General features: G+C 43.7%; 1 protein-coding gene across 1 annotated transcript in view; it reads left to right on the top strand.

The window, feature by feature from the left end:
• The window catches only part of MTUS2 (microtubule associated scaffold protein 2), a 492,284-nt gene that overhangs the window by 340,507 nt on the left and 132,417 nt on the right, over positions 1-19,360 (top strand). The window contains exon 6 of the mRNA XM_022574568.3: positions 17,282-17,380. Coding sequence (XP_022430276.3) covers positions 17,282-17,380 — 99 coding nt within the window. The remainder of the gene's footprint in view (positions 1-17,281; positions 17,381-19,360) is intronic.

Here is a 19,360-nt window from a genome sequence, read left to right as displayed (position 1 = left end):
CCGTGGTTATATAGAAGAGGAACAGCTGATGTCTTATTGTTTGGGTTCCTCTTGCCCTAAGGAAAATATTCTCTGGAAATAACGAGGCTGTTATTTTATGGGCTACAGAAACTCCACTTGTATCATAAAACTTAATTTTACTTCTTGAACAGGGGATTATTACTTCTGCATTAAATTCCACAAGTTTAGGTATTTCTGGGCATACTATAATTTAAAAAGTCAAGTAGCTTGTCAACACCACCAGAATGTGTTTACCGAGCACTTTAAGGGGCAGGCTTCCGGAAACAGCTGCTCTAGCACGTTCTCCCCTGCCTCTCTTCAGTTTGGCCAAGCATCATCTCCCGTCTCTGGGCACATCGTCAATGAAGAGATTGAGTAAGAGCTTGCTGAAATAAAATATTCTGCTCTAGGAAAGGACAGGACAGGTAAAGGGATCACTTTGCCACTGGGATCTTGGGTCTGGGTGGTTTGAGAGGTTCTCCTTGCCATAGCATATGCTCTTTTAACATAAACAGCTCTAAGAGCCTATCATTTTTCTGACAGTGAGGGAATCATGGCACCTCACAATGTGGAAGCCCGCGTTGACCCGGGAGTGGGACCTGAAGGAGGCAAGTTCAGAGCAGTTAGGCTGTGCTGGGCTTTTCAGTGCAGACGGTGTTATCACTTGGTGTTGGCTGTGTTCTCCCTGAGGTTGGGTCCCCGTGGCTAGCCCAACTTTAGCTCATTTGTCATTGTGAAGCCAAAGGGGAACCTGCAATGGGTTGGGGATAGAGGAGAGTAGAAATGTTAGAAAGAACTTTTGTGGGAGAAAAATCGATACATTTGAGACCCATTCCTTTGCGTGAGGTCATAGAGACAGGAAAATATGGCGGGATGATGGAGTGACTGTCCGTTTCATCGTTCAGAGGGTGGCATTCGTGGGTGTCCTGGAAGGCCTGTTTGCTGTTCTTTCTGGCCAGCAGTGGGGAGGTTCCTCGCAGCGGCCAGGAGGTGCTGTGAGTCACACGCTGTGACCCCAGGGTCCAGCTCAGTCACCCCGGGGAGTGACGGGCATCCCACGGATGTTACAGGGCACCTTCTTTGAGTTGAGCTCCGTGCTGGATGCTTGGGGAAATCATGATGAATGAGACAGAAACAGTCTCTGTTGCTACAGAGCCCATGGTGTAACAGGAGAGGGGAACATAAAACTTGTACTTACACAGGTAATTATTTAATTACAGTTATGCTTGAGTGCACAGTAGAGGCGTATCGTACAGACCTACTGTAGTGCGCAAAAAGCGCGTAGGCAGAGACCTAACGGGTCAGTCGAAGTTGCCAAAGAGAATTTATAAAATGCCGCGACCCTCCTTGCTATTAGGCCCCCTGCAGGCTGGTGTGAAACCTTTTATTGTGTGGTGGCCCCTCCAAGGTAAGGCACAAAATCCTAGCTCTCACTTAAGAGTATATGCACGTACTGCATCTCAAAGGTTACACGCCTGGTATTTTGCCCACTCTGCTTGTCAGCCTCAAAGAGCTATGGGAGCTGGTCCAGAAGTAATTAACGCAAATGGTCCTGGAGAGCCGGTTTTCCGTTGTGATTTCTGACATTTATATGCTTCAGAACTCTGCCTCCTGTACTATAAATGCATTGTTATGCAAAGTGCTACCATGATGTAGCCCCATCTCTTAGCCTGATGATCATGGAACTTTTAATTACATGTCAGTGTTTAAAACTTCCCAATTCGTTCCAGATTTATATGTTTTACTAGCTACCTTACACTGATGAAATACCAAATACTAAGTACTGTCTTCGGGCAGGGATGGGGGGAGCTAGAATAAATGCAAATATGATAAGAAAGAGACAGATGCCAGCCATCCGTTTTCTAAGATAAGTGGCAAAGAATAACACGTTTCTTGGACATTGCAGAGTCTTCATATTGTCCGTCTTTAATCCATCAATCAGCATATTTGTGTTGAGAACTGCTTTGGGCCCCAAAGCAGCCTCACTGCTAGGAGTCTAAAGCCCATGCTGAAAATGAGAAGCCTGCACACGACCACCAGACGCAGGACCCTGAAATACAGAGTCCCCCAGCCTAGCAGTAGCTCTGATTGTTGAACAGTCCACATGGCAGGTAGATGGGGAATGAATGAAAGCCGAATGCCTCACTCATTAAGTATATGCAGCTTTAAGTGATGTGACAGTACCACGCTGTGTGTCCGAGCTGGGACAATGGGATAAATATTAAACAGGACAAACAGATGTGATGATTCATTGATGAGCAACTATAATAATAATAATAGCCAGCATTTATTGAGTACTTATTGTATGCTTAGTCGTACCCACCATTTCATTTCATCCTCACTTAAAAACCTTATGATGTGTAGGTACTATTCTTAAGACTATTTTATAGATTAGGAAACTGGGGATTAGAGAGATCAAGTAGTTTTCCCAGGATAACAAAACGAGATTTACGGGTTGGGTGTAAGTAAGCCCCGGCATCCATCGGCAAAGCCCGTACTTGCACCCGGTGCCGGTGCCCTTTCTGTAGCCCTGACAGTGACGGGCCTCTTCACACAGCTGCTGTGACCAACATCACCCAGCAGAGAACCCACCGGCTTGGGCTGCCAGCCTGCAGTGCTTCCGTGCCCATGACCTGGGAAAATATAACAGCAAGGTTACAGGACCCTTTTCTTATTCATTGGCTACATCTTTTTAGGTTTAAAAAAACAAAGATACCTTGGACATATTTCTGTCTCCACATGATTTTTGTTCCAATGAGTGCCACTGTTAATTGAGAGTTTCTACGACACAGACTTCGGATGGCAGAGGAAACAGGGAGTGAGCTTTGAAGTTAGACCCAGCAACAGCTGGGTGACTTTAATTCAGTTACTTGACTTCTCTAACCTTTGATTCCTTATTGGAAAAAGAAGAATGTATAATTTTTGTCACCCTGATTCAGGAATGATTTAATACACTAGTACTGCACTTGTAATCCATAGGTTCTAAACAAATATTTATAATAATTAAGTTAATATTGTTAATAAGTACCATGTTTGTAGGTGCCTGGCATTATGCTAAGCATTTTTAATATTTGCCTGGTGCAGCTGGAGATCGTAGAGGGCTAGAGGCCAGGAAGGTGGGACTCGAGCAAACCCTCACGTCTCATACCCCACCCTGCTGCCCCTGAACGTGCTGTACCTTTGCACACGGTCCCACGCCTGTTGTGTCCTGTCCTTCTTGGTGATTGTCCTTCATAGTTCACACCTCAGCTCAAACATCACATTCTTCGGTGAAGCCCTACCTGACTCTTCCTCTGAGCTCCCTGAGAAATCTTTAGCCAGACCACTGGGCTGGCACCTGATGCATCGTCTTGTCACTACTTACGTACATGTCCCACTAGTTAGTGAATTTCTGGACGTAAGGATTTTGTCTTTCACCTTGGACTCTCCAACAGCTAACACCCCATCAAGTACGGTGGACCCACCCAATAAATACATGATGAACAAATGAATAAGGGAATGCTTTGGATTTTTCAAGGAATGAATAGTTCAGAAAATAAGAAAGGGATGATGCAGCCTTTGGAATAAAACTACAGGGAACTAACGTGTGGGCGCTTACTTAATACTAAGTAGACCATATTTATATGGGGAAAACATTAGCTGTGAAAAGCACAATTTTATTGTGTTCTTGAATTAATGTGAAAGTAAATTATTGGATGGAATGAGGCAAATAATCCCAGACCATTTCTTTCATTTGGGCTTACCTTAACTAAAACTGCCACAATGAATAAAGCCCCAGTGTCTATTTGGATAGTTTCAAAAATACAAAGTACTTTTTGCACCACGACTTACTTATTCACATTTTCTCAGTGCCTAATAGATCACGCAGTGTCTTGATTCCCCAGAACTGGATTATTTTCCACCCACAGATCCATCATATGCAGAGCTTTACTTATTTTTCTTCTAAGAGTGTGTAAGGTGATTTCTCATTACTCACTTAGGATGTGCCTGTTTATTAGGTGGGGAGAGAGAGGTACTGCAGAAGAAATGAAAAAGAGAAAGAAAATAACAGGAGGTTTCAAAATATCAGGAATTTACCTAATCTCAAGGTTGACTTCATTTTCCACAAAGGAAGAACATGATTAGTTAGGAATGATAACCAGCTCTATTTATTTACAAATATTTACTGAGTGGGCGATTTTCATGTGATGCATTGTCTAATGGGAAACTCGGACAGGTGAAGGGCTTTCAACCTATAGCGCAATAAGCTTGTAGCCACAGAGCATATTAGCACTATCCAGAGACCTCTAGGTTGAGGTCTGGAGGATGAGTTGGAGCAGAGTTCACTGGAGAGAAGAGAAGGTAGGAGGTGGTGTGCAGTTCTGCAAGAGAAGTGACAGTGATCTGAATTAAGGAGTTGCAGTGACTACGTAAAAAAGAGGTGGACTAAATTTAAGAGAGATACAAGATGTATGTTTCACAGGATTTGGCATCTTATTGCATATAAGAAGTAAGAATGAGGGAGGGGATAAGGATGCGATCAACACTACTGGCTCAGGCAAAAGACACATCTACCGGGACAGCGAAAATAGGACTGAGAGGAAGTTTCGTTAGGTGACAGAGTTCATTGTTGGGAGTACTGAGTGTCATGTGCACCAGGAGAGATCCAAAAAGAGATATTTATATATAGGTTGTATATATAAATATACACACACAAATAATAGGAGTTCCGTAAAAACAAAACAGAGAAATCAGAGGGGAGGAAATTATCAAAGCAACCTTTCAAGAAAATTTCCCAGAACTGTAGGACTAGAAGAGCCTGCCAAATGCCCAGCATAATGAATGAAAAAAGACCCACACAAGGCACATCGCGAAATTTCACAACACTGGGGAAAAAAAAGAGGTACCAAGAGAGTAAACAGATCACATACAAAAGGTTAAAATTTAGAGTGGCATCGGAGTTTTCAGTATTAAACCTGGAAGCTAAAAGAGAAATGCCTTCACAGTTCTGGGGGAAATGATTGCCACATCGGAATTCTGTGTGAAGCCAAACAGTCAACTGTAAGAAGAAATTTTCAGCCATGGAAGTTGTCAAATAATTTATTTCTCATGTACATTTCTCTGGAAACTCAAAAAAAAAAAAGTACTCTACCGAAATAAGGAAGCAGACCAAGAAAAAGGAATACATGAGAGGTCCAGAAAAAAGGGATCCAGTATGGGAAAGAGACAAAGGTATTACGCGGAATGATGACGAAGGGAGATTCTGGGATGACAGCTGTGCAACAGTGCAAGAAGTTATGAGTCCAGAAGAAAATGGAGAATTGAAGCCTCCGGGGAAACAAAAATGAAACCTTTTACATAATTGTGAGAGGAGAGTTGTGACTGATAAAGAGTTCTGGGGAGAATTAGCAAAATGCATAGATATAAACAATCTAAACAAACAACAACCAAGGCAACTACTAAATCCAAGGAAAACAAAAAGTCATACAAGTAAGGAAATTGCTCAGTTGTGAATAATATTTATGTAATTGTAACAAAATGAACAATAAATTTTGACTTAAACAAAAATTATCGTACACCTGTATTGAAGAGGGAGGTAGTGCCTATAGAGAGCCTATAGAGAGCAAATTTGTCATTTTCTGTAGTAGAGAGCTATTAAGGTGTCTAAAATGTAAGTATCAAGAACTAGCAGTATCTGGGACATCCCTGGTTGCGCAGTGGTTAATAATCCACCTGCCAGTGCAGGGAACACGGGTTTGATCCCTGGCGCGGAAAGATCCCACATGCTGTGGAGCAACTGGGCCCGTGCGCCACAACTACTAAGCCTGAGCTCTAGAGCCTGTGAGCCACAACTACTGAGCCCGCATGCCGCAACTACTGAAGCCCACATGCCTAGAGCCTGTGCTCCATAACAAGAGAAGCCACCGCAACGAGAAGCCCACACACTGCAACGAAGAGTAGCCCCCGCTTGCCACAACTAGAGAAAGCCCGCACGCAGCAATGAAGACTTAGTGCAGCCAAAAATAAATAAACTTATTAAAAAAACTAGTAGTATAGACATGTTACCTACATGTATGGAGATAAATACTAGGAAAAACAGCTTAAAAAGTTGGAAGTGATGATTATGAATTGGGCATATGGAGGGTGGGACAAGATACTGGTCTTTTTTGTTTTGCCATGTGGAATAATCTTTTAGAAAGGTACAGATGTAGAACTATGATTTTAAAAAAATAGGTTAAAAAAAGAATGCAAAAGATGAAAAGAAAACAATAGGAGAATTGCTGGACTGGGTTGTGGCCGCAGTTACGGCTCTCGACTGTGAACTTGGCGCCTCCATCTGTGTTGTCGTGTGCTCAGCTGGACTAGGGGAGGGTGACAGCTGGGTTAAGGGAGGGTTGGATTCTGCAGACAGTTGTGACCAAGTGGTTCTGCTGCCTCTGTGATATTAGAGCAAGAATGTAGACAAGAGGATAGTAGAGGTGAAGGACACTGGGGGCAACTTCAGGTTGGATAAGAAAGGAGGCAAAGACAGGAGGAGCCTGGCAGTTTGGGGTAAAGGGATTTGTTGTCTAGATTCATGAACTGATGGAGTGGCAATAACACAGCTGGAGGATACAAGGTTGTGCTCAGAAGGTGCGGTGTGTGATTTTCAGAGGTGAAGTTCTAGGTGATGACACGGTCCAGGGTGATACCCAGGTGTCCTGATTGAAGGTGCCTGGCAAGAGTAGCAAATGTCTAAGTACTGAAAGGCTGGGATGTCAGATGAGTTATGCAGGGGTCATCGAAGTTTACCCGGATGATGGCAGGACCTGGGGTAAGAGGAAGACCACGCCTAAGGGTAAGTGAGGGACGGTGACTATAATGGAGGTGACAGCAGGGAGCAGTGTTACAACACATGAGCCAGAAGTTTGGAACCTCAGGGGGAAAGGAGTTTCACGTGAGCATGGGGCCTTCAGGTTCTGCTGTGTTGGATAGTTTGAAAGAAATCTCCTGACTTGAAGATAAGTTGGATGAGCAGGATGGGGACCATTTGAGAAGCTTTTCTCTGGAAGTTTAAGGATGGAAGTGGGAGAGGGAGGTTATTTACCAAAGGAGTAAGTCGTTGCACACAGTGCAGACTGAGTGAAAGAGAGGAACGTTGGGGCCAGGGATGGAAAGAATGCTGGGATTCATTGACCTCCAGCTTTAGAGAACAAATAGCTTGAGCATTCCCTGGTCTCCTGGTCACACCCCCCAAACAGAAGACCTTCAGCATCTATGTTCCCTTGCTCCGAGCATTCTCCCCCATACACCCTCCTGCTTCCCTTTAAACCTTCCTATGGAGTCAGACTCACCTGGATTCATTGTGTTTCGTACTGCAGGCAGGCAGTAGGGCTCATTACGTTCAGGACTCACCGAGGCCTTTGTGGGGCAGTGAAATGCGAGCTAAAATGAGGGCAGGGAGGCGCAAGTTTAGATCTTGCTTAGCCTCCTCCTAGTAAATGGGGACATGTCTCTACCTCCACACCTTCAGTTTCTTCATTTACAAAGTAATAATACCAATAATAATACCAACAGAGATGAGAGAGGGTTAAAGTGAGGTGATATACGTAGAAGCAACTGCGGGGTGCCGCCTGGCATTTATAAATGCTTGTGATAATAAACACACTCCTTGAAATGTGACTTCCGTGACAGCTCTCACCTTCTCTTTCACTGGGACAGTGCTTGGTGCCTACTTGGTGCTTAATAATGAACGAATAAGAATATACTTGGGGGATTACAAAGCTTTTAAACAGATATAATATTTTCCCCCCAAACTCACTTCTTCATTCTTTTATCCTTACCTTTTCATAACAATCTTCAGAATTAAATCATCCCTGCTTTTATCCCAGGAAGTAATTAGGTCTCTGTTGTGAGTCTGATTTTTTTGTAGGTCTCTATTTGAGGACAGAGACCTCCTTTATTTTACTTTAAATTTCCAGCTACAAGGTCTGCCCTCGTTCATGCAATAAATGGAGTTGACATGGAATGAACCTTAAACAGGTTAAATCCAGCATTTTCTCGAGTGTATTCAGATTGCTCCCTCATTAACTCCATTCTCCACTAACATCAGATATTCCTGTTGATTTTTTTTTAAAAGCAGCTAAAACCTGTTTCCTTCTTTTATCCCTGCAAGCCCTCCTGAATCCTCTCTTACGCACTCTGTCTCTCATTTATACCTCATCCAGGTTCCTCTTTTATTTTATGTATTCGTATCTAGATAACATTTCCTTTCTTCATCCTATTCAACCCCTATAAATCTTCCCTCATTCTGTTTGTCTCATAGGTGACATCAGAATCCCTACTTCCTGATGACATCGTTCATTTTTTCCTAATCACCTCCTCCAGTTCCCTTCCTGATGCTCATAGCACTCATTGTTGCCACGCTGACCTTTCATTTTTCTTCTTGTTCCCCTTCATCTTCCTAACATGGCTTTTCATGTTGTCTGGGTGGGGTCTCTAGGGCTGGGGGAAGAATTAGCCCCGTTACCTGTGCTTTCACAGGTGGATGGAGTGAGAAGGTTAGACGGTTGGGGGATAAAGTCAGTTATTGTGCATATTTATTTATCCTTTTTTTCTTATCTTTTCTTACTTCTTCCAAGATTGATTTGCAGGGATTTGTGGCCTATTGTGGGTGAGGTTAAGAGCCTCTCCAAATTCCCTTTGATTTTTTTTTGATGTGCATATTGCGTTTTATAAAAAAAAGTATATAGCATTCTTCTGTTAAATTGAATTTTTCTTTCCATTTTGATGTGCTCAGTGAGGATCCTGACTTAGCCATTGACATTTGTCATTTTTTTTTTTTTTTTTTTTGTGGTACGCGGGCCTCTCACTGTCGTGGCCTCTCCCGTTACAGAGCACAGGCTCCGGACGCGCAGGCTCAGCGGCCATGGCTCACGGGCCCAGCCGCTCCGCGGCATGTGGGATCTTCCCGGACCGGGGTACGAATCCGTGTCCCCTGCATCGGCAGGCGGACTCCCAACCACTGCGCCACCAGGGAACCCCATCATATTTTTTTAAGAGGACAACCTCGTGCTCATCCATCGCTCTTGATTGGGCAGCTTTAGTCACATTCTCATGGCTCCCACACAGGTGGGCTTGGCGTTAAGCATCGTGATGAACAGGTTGTAATAAAGCACAAGGTGGGTCTTGGAATAAAACACAAACACTTGTCAGAGTCACTCAGATCACCGTGGAAGACCTTGTCCGCGTGAGAAGCTGAGCTCACACGCTATTCTTCCCTCTTCCGAGGAGCTCTGTACGGTTTGCCAGGGAGCACCTTCCAACTTAGGCCTTAGGGCGGTGTTCTGCTGCTCTATTTATGGTGAAACGCTTTAGGGCCATTTGGATATGTAGGGATCGTCTGGAAATGGGTGACCACCATCTGTGACCATGTTTCAAATGAAACTCTATGACTCCTTCTCTGAGACCAGAGTGAGGCTGGCATTTCTTTCCCCACCTGCTGCCTTCTTCCTTCCACCCCAGAAGCTCCGATGATACGGCTCTGGATCTTGTATATACACATTTGTTTATATAGCTCTGAATCTCAGCCTGTGTAAGGTACACAAGGAGTAGTTTTGGCCAATATACAGCCCCATGAGAGATGAGTGTGTATATGTATTCATTAAAGAGCTATTTCCACTGGCTGGCATCCTGTAATTCAGGTCTTGTTTGGTTGCAAGTTACAGAAACCCAATTCAAACTGCCTTAGCAAAAAAGAAAGCAAAAGATCAGAGAGATTTTGGCTCATGTAACTGAAAAGTTCAGGAGATGATGCTAATGTAAGGTGAGGCTGTACACGGTACTTAAACAAGGTCATCATCAATGTTTTCCATCTCTTGGCCCTGCTTTCCCCTTGGTTAGCTTCTTGTTCACAAAGGCTCTCCCCTTTGGTCAAAGATGGTCAAAGGCAGTTCAGATTTACGTCCCACTAGCCTAGGTATCTATCAGAAAAAGAATTCTTTTCTATTGGTCAAAGGCAGTTCGGATTTACATCCCACCAGCCTAGGTATCTATCAGAAAAAGAATTCTTTTCTAGTAATTCCAGCAAAATTCTCAAGGTAGGGTTCTCATTATCCCAGGTTGGATCTTTTTATTCCTAAGCCAAGATGCTCTGTCACACTGGTGTGATGCAGAGCTCTGGTTGGCCAGGCCTAGGTCACATGCCCACCTCCAGATCCAGGCAGGTCAGCCCCACCCAACCACATGGACCAAGAGCAGGGAAGAGTTGGTTCCCCAAAGGTCAGCAGTGGGTTCAGTAAATAGAAGCTGGTCAGGCCAGACAAGAGACATCCATCCACTAGAGGCATGCAGTCTACGCTGGGTGAAAGAAAACAGGGAAAGCTGAATGTGCTTTAAGGAAAGACTGCTATTCAAGAGGAGTTGATGAAATTAGGAAAAGCTTCGTAAATAAGTGACAGGGTGCTAATATAGGCCAAGTACTGAGTACCTTTTTGGTGAGCAAAAAGAGTTTCTTCATTTTTTCATTCAGGTAGACAGAGAAGGTGTGATAGGCTGAATAATGGCCCCCAGATACGTCCATGTACTAGTCACTGGAACCTATGAATGTTACGTTGCATGGCCACAGGGACTTTGCTGACGCGATTAAGTTAAGGCTCTTGAGATGGGGACAGCGTGCTGAATGATCCAGATAGACCCAGTGTAATCACAAGGGTCCTTATAAGAGGAAGGAGGGAGGAGTTGGAGGAGAAGGAGATGTAATGATGGAAGCAGAGCCCGGAGTGAAGTGCCTTGAAGGTGGAGGAAGGACCACAGCCAAGGAAGGCTGGAAGCGGAAGAAGGCAAGGAAGCGGATTCTCCACCAGAACCTCCAGAAGGAACCAGCCCTGCTGACACATTGACAGTAGCCCAGTGAGACTAGTTTCATACTTCTGACAACCCCCCACCCCAGAGCTGTAAGAGAATAAATGTGTGTTGTTTTCAACCACCGAGATCATGGTACTTTGTTCCAGTGGCAAACCAGAAACTCATACAGGAGGGCTTAAGAGAGGGGTGAGCTGACTTTGAGGATGATGAGGTGGGCCAAGCAGCTGAGGGAGAGACTGAGCCCTCCAGACTACGAGACAGCACAGTGGGAGCACAGAGCATCGTAGGGGACCGCGGTGTCACAGCAGGGGACTCGCAGCAGAGGAAGTGCGAGCCTGGAGCTTGCTTGTTCCACAACACAGAATTGGGGCTTCCTACTGAAGACCAGGGAAGGCTTTGGAAAGCTTTTATTTTATTTTATTTATTTTTGCTGTGTTGGGTCTTTGCTTCTGTGCGAGGGCCTTCTCCAGCCGCGGCGAGTGGGGGCCACCCTTCATCGCGGTGCGCGGGCCTCCCACTATCACGGCCCCTCCCGTTGCGGAGCACAGGCTCCAGATGCGCAGGCCCAGCAGTTGTGGCTCACGGGCCCAGTTGCTCCGCGGCATGTGGGCTCCTCCCAGACCAGGGCTCGAACCCGTGTCCCCTGCATTAGCAGGCAGACTCTCAACCACTGCGCCACCAGGGAAGCCCCTGGAAAGCGTTTAAAAGTAAAATCACGTAATTTGAAAGGTCATTCTGGCAGCTGTAAAGAGGCTGAATTGACTAAAGATGAATGTGAGACACAGACTGAGAAATCACTTAGGAGACTTTCCTAGTTGTCCCAGCAAGAAATGAGGAGGACTTAGCTAAGGGAAACCGTGAGGGTGGATAAAGGGGCAGAATTAGAGAGACTTAGTAACCGGTTAGATTTGGGAGGATAAGGCCGAGGACTCACTAGCTCCTGGTCTCAGTGACTAGGGGGACAGGTGGCCAGGAAAGCAGATACTGGAAGAGGAGTGGATTGGAGAGGAAGATAATTAGCTCCATTTAGGGTGTGATGATCTGGTCATCCAGTAGGTAAGTGGTCATGTCTAGTTGACACCTTGAAACGGGTCTGGATCTCAGGAGAGGTGTCTGGGCCCATCTGGATTGGAAATAACAGATTTCTGTAGTCATCAGTGGGTATAATTCAGTGGTATAAGCACGCTGAATGGACAGGCTCATCCAGAAGAGTGGCCTGGAGAAGGTCGAGGCAGAATCCTGGGGCAGCTTTACTAGGCGTAGGGAAAGGACTAAGGGAGAGTGGCCAGAGGGGCAGCAGGAAAACCGTGAGACCAAAACTGGCATTGCTAGGTACTCTGGGATCTTACAGAGTAAAACGAAAGCTGACGGTATACTCAAAAAACATTTAAGCTGAGTCCAGATTGCAAGAAAACTGCAAGAACAACTGTAAGTCTTGACTAATTGCCTTAATTTTCTGTGCCATCAAGAGCCCCCAGAACCACATGGGATTCTCCAGGCAGCACTCTGTTCCCAGGGGGAAGGGTCGTGAAACTTCCGATCAAAGTTATTCTTGTAGAATTGGTTGCACTAGGCTGGTTTCCTTCCTTATCCTTTCAGAGAGCTGATAGATTATTTTCATTTTGGTTTTGGTTTCATGCCTTTTATTTTTTATTATAAAAGTAATGTGTGTGCTCATGATTAAAAGTGGAGATAATGCAGAAGCATATTAAAATAAAAAGTAAAATTCCCTTGATCCTGCTTCTCAGAAGTAACCATTATTAAAAACATTTAAAAACTAGTAAATGAAAAAAAAAAACTAGTAAATGGCCTTTCAGTTATTTTTATATATTTACAACTATAATACAGGTAACATTTTTGCGTCATAAAAATGGGATAATACCGTGCATACTGTTCAACAGCTAGCTTTTTAATTTATTTCTCATGGACATCTTTCCATGCCAGTATAATACAGAACAACCTCATTCTTTTTAATGGTGGCATAGTGCTACATCATATGGTTATACAGTAGTTTATTTAATCATTCCCCTGTGTGCATTTTTGGTTATTTATACATCTCTATTGTTGTGAATAATGTATGAAATGTCTTTAAATGTACATCTTTTCACACTTGTAGAAGTATTCCAAAGAGAGATCTGTAGAAGCAGAATTGCTGGGTCAAGTCTATCAATGTTTAAATTTTTGATGGAAGCTGCCAGATAGCACTCCATGAAGGCTGGATGGAAACTATTGAGACTCTGAATAAATACTTACGTTTAGTTACCCCTTAAAGTGTTGTGTTTAGCACACACTTTGGCCTTTAACTCTTCCCTTCTGAGTTCCTAGGAGTCTGGCTGACTTTCTGTGTTCGTTGAAACCTAAAATCTGAGCAGAGGGAGGCAATAGAAGAGTGAGATGATCCATAAGTGGGATACTCTGCAGAGTGGGCGTGGCTTCAGTGGAGTGGAGTCAGGGCTGGGCTTTCAGGACCCCGCCGGTCCAGCCTTCTGTAACCCCCAAATGCCTGGACATGGCCTGCCTTGAAAAGAGCCCGGTAGGAGATGGGCGGACAGTGGGGCATAGACTGAATGGCCACGCTGTCCAGGGCAGGGTGTGTCCTCTGCTTGAAGTTTATGTCCTAGTGGGGAAGGTGGACAGTAAACAAACAGATGTGTGGATGTTTTGGGCGGTGACAAGTGCTGTGAAGAAGAATGAAGCAGGTGAGGGGCAGAGTGGCAGGTGGCAGGAGGGCTGTTTTACCTGGAGTGTCAGGCACAGTCTTCCTGAAGATTGCCATCTGTGCAGAGACCTGAATGAGCAGATGAGTGAACCAAGCCTAAGGTCTTGGGGAAGCATATTCCACGCAGAAGGAGCTCAAGCTAACGTGACCAGAATGGGAGGAAGTACAACAAGTCTGAGCACCAGCAAGGCTGGCAGTGTGGCTGGAGTGTGTGAGCAGGTGCAGAGGGATGTGTGTGTGTGTGTGTGTGTGTGTGTGTGTGTGTGTGTGTATTAGCTAGGGTTCTCCAGAGACACAGAACCAGTAGGAGATACATACGTACATACATAGCATATTTTATATAGGAAAATAATATATATTTATGTATTAATACATTTATAATACAGAATATCCTATTATATTTATTATGAATAACATATATACTATTACATATATACCTTAATGTAATATATTTTAATATATAATTATAATAAATATATAAATATATTTTTAAATATATAGATTTTAATATATTTTTATATATTTATAAATATATATAATATATAAAAATGTATTTATTATATATTTTAAATATGTAATTATGTCTATACATATATTCATATATAGTATATATATAATTATAGAATATAGTATAGAGTACATATATAGTATAGTATAGTATATATTATATATATTATAGAATATAGAATACATATATATAAAAAGAGATTTATTGTGAGGAATTGGCTCACATGATTATGGAGGCTGAGAAGTCTCAAGACCTGCAGTCAGTGAGCGCATGGTGTAGGTTCCAGTCCAACGGCAGGAGAAGACTGATGTCCCAGATCAACCAGTCAGGCAGCTGAAGTTCCTTCTTACCCAACCTTCTGCTCTACTCAGGCCTTCAACAGATTGTATGAGGCCCCCCACACTGGGGAGAACAGCCTGCTTTACTCAGTCTGCCAGTTCAAATGTTACTGTCATCTAGAATAAGGTATGACCAAATGCCTGGGCAACCGTAGCCCCATCAGGTTGACACATAAAATGAACTCCCACAGGTGTCTGATGTAGCCTAGGGACCAGCACTTCTGGGCTGTGCTGTTCATTGGCCCACAGTCAGTCAGTGAGCCCTTGAAATATGACCAGTGCTGGACACTGAAGTGATGTTCAGCATGTTGGTTTAAATAAAACATATTATTACAGGTAATCGCACTGGACTTTGTACATTTTACATGTTGTTGGTAGAAAATTTGAAATTACATAAGTGGCTCACATTGTATTTCCGTTGGGTAGTGCTGGTCTGTAGGGCCTTGTTAGTGTGGCGAGGAGTCTGCATTTCACTCTGAGTAGCTTGGGAGGTGAGAGGAGGGTTTTGAGATTGGGAATGACTTGCTCTAAGTTAGGTTGAAGTTAATTCACCTGCTGCCCTGGGGGCATATGCAGTAGAGGGGCGGCGGTGGTGGCAGCAGAGCTGGTGGGAGGCCTTGAAGAAGGAGGAAGGGGCGATGGTGACCTGGGCTCTGCAGGGGCAGTGGGGAGGGGGAAGAAGTGGTCAGACCTGGGAGATGTTCACCGAGGAGATCCAGCAAGCTTTGCTGATGGACTGAATGGGGGCTGGGAGCCAAACAAGGTGACTCCTTTGTGTGTTCGGCCTGAGCACAGTGAGTGAAGGGTGGAGCCGTTTGCTGAGATGGGAAAGGCTTGGGGTATGTTCACTAAATGCGTGAAGCACCTTTTTTGAGAGTAGGAAGAAAAAAAGTAGTGGCTAGACATTCAAAAGGGAACTCAGACCTTAGAAGAGGTAAACCAACAAGACTGAAACAGTTTGTCCAAAGGCGGTAAAACAGAGGAGGTGCTCACAGGTGTGTGGGAAGAACGGCAGGAGACAGGTGGACAAGGATAAAGTGGGGTGAGGCAGGTCCGATGGTGTCGGGAGAAGCAGTAGCCCAGTCAGGCGGCCAGAAAAGGAGACAGGGACAGAGAGGTTGGCTCCAGATACCTGCCTCCCTCTCCAAAGCCTGGAAATGATCTCTCCCCAGTCATCCACACACACACACACACACACACACACACACACTTGCACGCACACATACGTATAAATGATCTGTAATAGTGCTTTTAAAGCTGTGAGGGAAAAGTTGACATATTTGAACATTTAAATATTTTAAAACTACTATACAAGGAAAGGTACTCTAAATACGTTGTAAGAAGTGAAAGGCTGGAAAATATAATTTGTATAGCAGGCAAGGGATTAATATCCAGCAGAAATGAAGAGTTCCTACACACCAGTAAGAAAAATGGGCAGAGGGTTTAATTAGGCAATTTTCAAATAAAGAAATGCCCATGACCAATTTGAAAAGATTCCGAGTGTCTGGCAAAAATTGAAATGATGAGACTTCAGTGCCGGTAGGGCGTGGGGCGTGTAGGAAGAACTGGCCTCGCACACCTGGTTGGGAGTGTAAATTTAGTAGCTTTTCATGGAGGGCAGTTGGGCTGCGTCTGGTAATATTGCAAATGAGCAGGATCTTAATCCAGCAAAAGTGTATGTGTGCATTCATCCTGTAAAGATACTGGTACATGCGTACAAAGAAACAAGTAGAAGTATGTTTATTATAGCACATTTAGCTATTTTAATAGCTAACACGTGCAAACAGTCTAAACGTTCGTCAACAGGAGGATGGGTTAAATTATGGTACATCTTTGCCCATTAATATGATGTGGCATTTTTTTAAAGACCTATGAATGCACTGATATGAAAAAGATCTTCAAAAGTGTGGATATGTAAAAAGAAATTGCAGTATGGGATGCATTTAGCTAATTAATAGCTGTATTTGTATTTGGGTAGATATACTTAAAAATACCTAGAAGAAGGTTTGGAAGCGTAAACGCCAAATTGCTAGCTGGTTACCTCTGGAAGAGGAGTAAGGGTGCAGGGCGTGGGGCAAAGTGGGAAGTTTGTGTTCCGCTTCTAAGGAGCCATCACCATCACGAGGGTTTATTTCTGAAACGACATAATAAACTGTGCTGAGGCGGAGACGGGTCTAGGTACACCCAGGTCGGCGTTATTCCTGATCTTCCATCCATCATTCTTGGACTTTCTGATGAAGGGGATGTGACGGGGAGGGTCTGTGCCCAGCACACAAGGGAGAAACGGTGCTGTGTCCTGAGTGCCTGGTCTTAGACATGGCCCGAGCTCAGGCTGTCCCGTGCTGCTGCAGCCGGCTCTGCCAGCAGGTTCTACAAAGGCTCAGCTGCAGCAGAGAGAGAGCTCAGAGGCTGTCCAGGTCACCTTGGTGGACGAGTGGAAGTTAATTAGAGGCAGACTGTGTCCCCCGCGGCTCGACTCTCATGATGCTGGAGTCGTTAGCAGTTAGATTCGGCTACAGCTTCCTTCTCCATGTAATGAAAATTTGTTTTGGCAGAAGGAGGCAGGCAGACTGAGGACAGCACAATTTTAATTCCCAGATAGTTTGTCAGGGTCTTTGGGGTGCGGTGACCTCCAGAGATAGGGGTGGTTTTCATCAAATCAGAGACAGCAGTGTACTTATTCCTCTGACCACTCAAAACGAAATTCCCTCTGCTATAAACAAGTGTGTCATTCCTGAAGCACAGGGGGTGGTGACCATAGCAACAAATCACCCAAATATTATTTTGTTCTCTGTGCCTTTTGTTAAGCCTCCCTTTGCACAAACAATCTGTGTTTGTTTCAATTGTAATGAACTCTCTTTGTTTCTTTTTCTCTTTTTAAACTGTATATAGGAACGAAGAAAGAAGTACAGAAAGATCAAGATGCTAATAAACCTGCAGTTTCATCTCCTAAGAGAATGTCGGCTTCAGCCGCCAAGCTTCATTCGCCAGGTATTTAAGAAACGTGAACTGTGTTATCTGCGGAGACTTGAACTTGGAGTTTATTGTGTTCAAATGTCATTAGTGGAGCAGTGCCAGCCCATGTGGTATGAGTGATGGTTCCAGGGCTTGACATACACGTACGGATGTGTTCTGACTCTAGCTGAAATGAACCAGCTGTTGGCATCATTTTGTCTTAAAACACAGAATGTTATGCTACGTTTAAGTGGTAGAATCTTCTCTGTGTAGGAGTATCTGCTATTCCAACAGAATATAAAATAATTTATAATTGAAAAATAGACTTTGGAGATCTAACTTCAAGAGAGAATATTTCCCAAAAAGAAGAAAAACAGAGAAATAAATGGTAGATATCAAATACTTGTTATTTTGTTTATTTACATCCTGATATGAATAAGCTACGTAATGTCACATGAAAGCTGAAAATGGCTTATTAAGAAAACTCATGCTGTAAGGTATCAACCCCTTTGTAGAACAGAGTGCAATATAACCTCAGGACATTTTCTTTAAGCACACAAGTAGTAGCAGTAATAGCAGCTAATGTTTGAGTTCTTACTGTATACCACACGCAGTCCTAAGCTCTTTAGATATATCCATGTATTTAAGGCCCACAATAACTGGGAGACAGGTACTATTATTGCCTCTCCCTTTACACGTGAGGAAATTGAGGTACAGAGATTTTTGTTAATTTGCCCAGAGCCACAGGAAATAAGTAGTAGAGTATTGGTTTGAATGCAGACACTCTGAACCCCAAAACTGCAGTCTTAGTTGCCACACTGTTAACCAGAAAGCTTGGAGAATAGTGAACTTTTTAATATTTCTGGTAAATTAAAAATGTATAGGAAGTAATCCAAAGCCACACACGAGAGGGTCAGGAGACAAAACCTGTTACCGATCGAAAGTTCGTGTGCACGATGCACAGTGAGGCCAAACACATGGAAATTTCGGAGTTTGGAGTAGAGAAAGGTTTATTGCAGGGCCATGCAAGGAGGTGGGTAGCTTGTGCCCACAAAACCCCCAACTGCTCAAACGGTTTCAGCAAAGCATTTTTAAAGGCAAGGTAAGGGAGGGGCGTGGTTAGTTGTTGCAAACTTCTTGGTGTCGAAATCCTTTGTTCTTGCAGCTGTGCATGTAGGTCAGGTTAGGCTGTTCCTGTAAACCTCCAACAAGACAAATGCTTTTCTCTGTTCTGCAACATTTTTTCTTTATAAGAATGACCTTCTTAAAGGTCAGCACCTTGAGAATAGGCTATCCTGTATAGTTCAGGCTATAGGCAACATTCTTTTACAAAAGGTGCAGAGCCAGCATGACTAAGCACAGGCAGCAAAGCAAAAGAAACAGATCTAATATGGAGTCAGATTTGTTCTTCCCTATTACAAGCCCAGTGCCTAAGGAGGGTGGGAGATGAGATCGGAGAACCCTTCATAAATCTGGAATTTCTGAAGGGCAACACCCTCACTAGACAAATTAGGAAGGGAGAAAAGCTCACCCTGCGGGAGGAGTCTGGCCTATTGTGCTCTGGCTCTGAGAGAAGGTGGGAAGGGAACCAGTCCTCCTTTAGGAAATCCTCACCTCAATCAGCCCTGCCTCAATCAGGGAGCTGGAATGCCTGCTACCACTACAGTCTGAAAATTCAACTTAAAATGCTACAGTACTTGTGTCCACTTGGTGAATAAAATGTGAAACTGCTACACACACAAGGAAATAAGCCACTGTGAGTGAGGTCCTTATATTGTAAGTAAATGGATAAATTGTGGTATTTATACAGTGGAATTCTATTCACCAGTAAGAGAGTAAAGATGTTTTACATTGTGTAATTTCAGACTTGGTTAAGTTAAACTATACATGTTAACATTTTTAGAATTACCAATAAAATAGAGTTCTGAACCAGTAAGGGGAAAAGTTGAAAAGAGGGGTTAAGAAAAATTTAAATCTATATAAATGAAGGCAAAAGAGGGAGAAAGGAAAAAGAAA

Source organism: Delphinapterus leucas, chromosome 18, assembly GCF_059928025.1.
Source record: "Delphinapterus leucas isolate spDelLeu-1000000601 "Yukka" chromosome 18, BTC_Dleu_Yukka2, whole genome shotgun sequence".
NCBI lineage: Eukaryota > Metazoa > Chordata > Mammalia > Artiodactyla > Monodontidae > Delphinapterus > Delphinapterus leucas.
The sequence above is the reverse complement of the archived record's forward strand: the minus strand, read 5'-3'. Positions and strand labels throughout refer to the sequence as shown.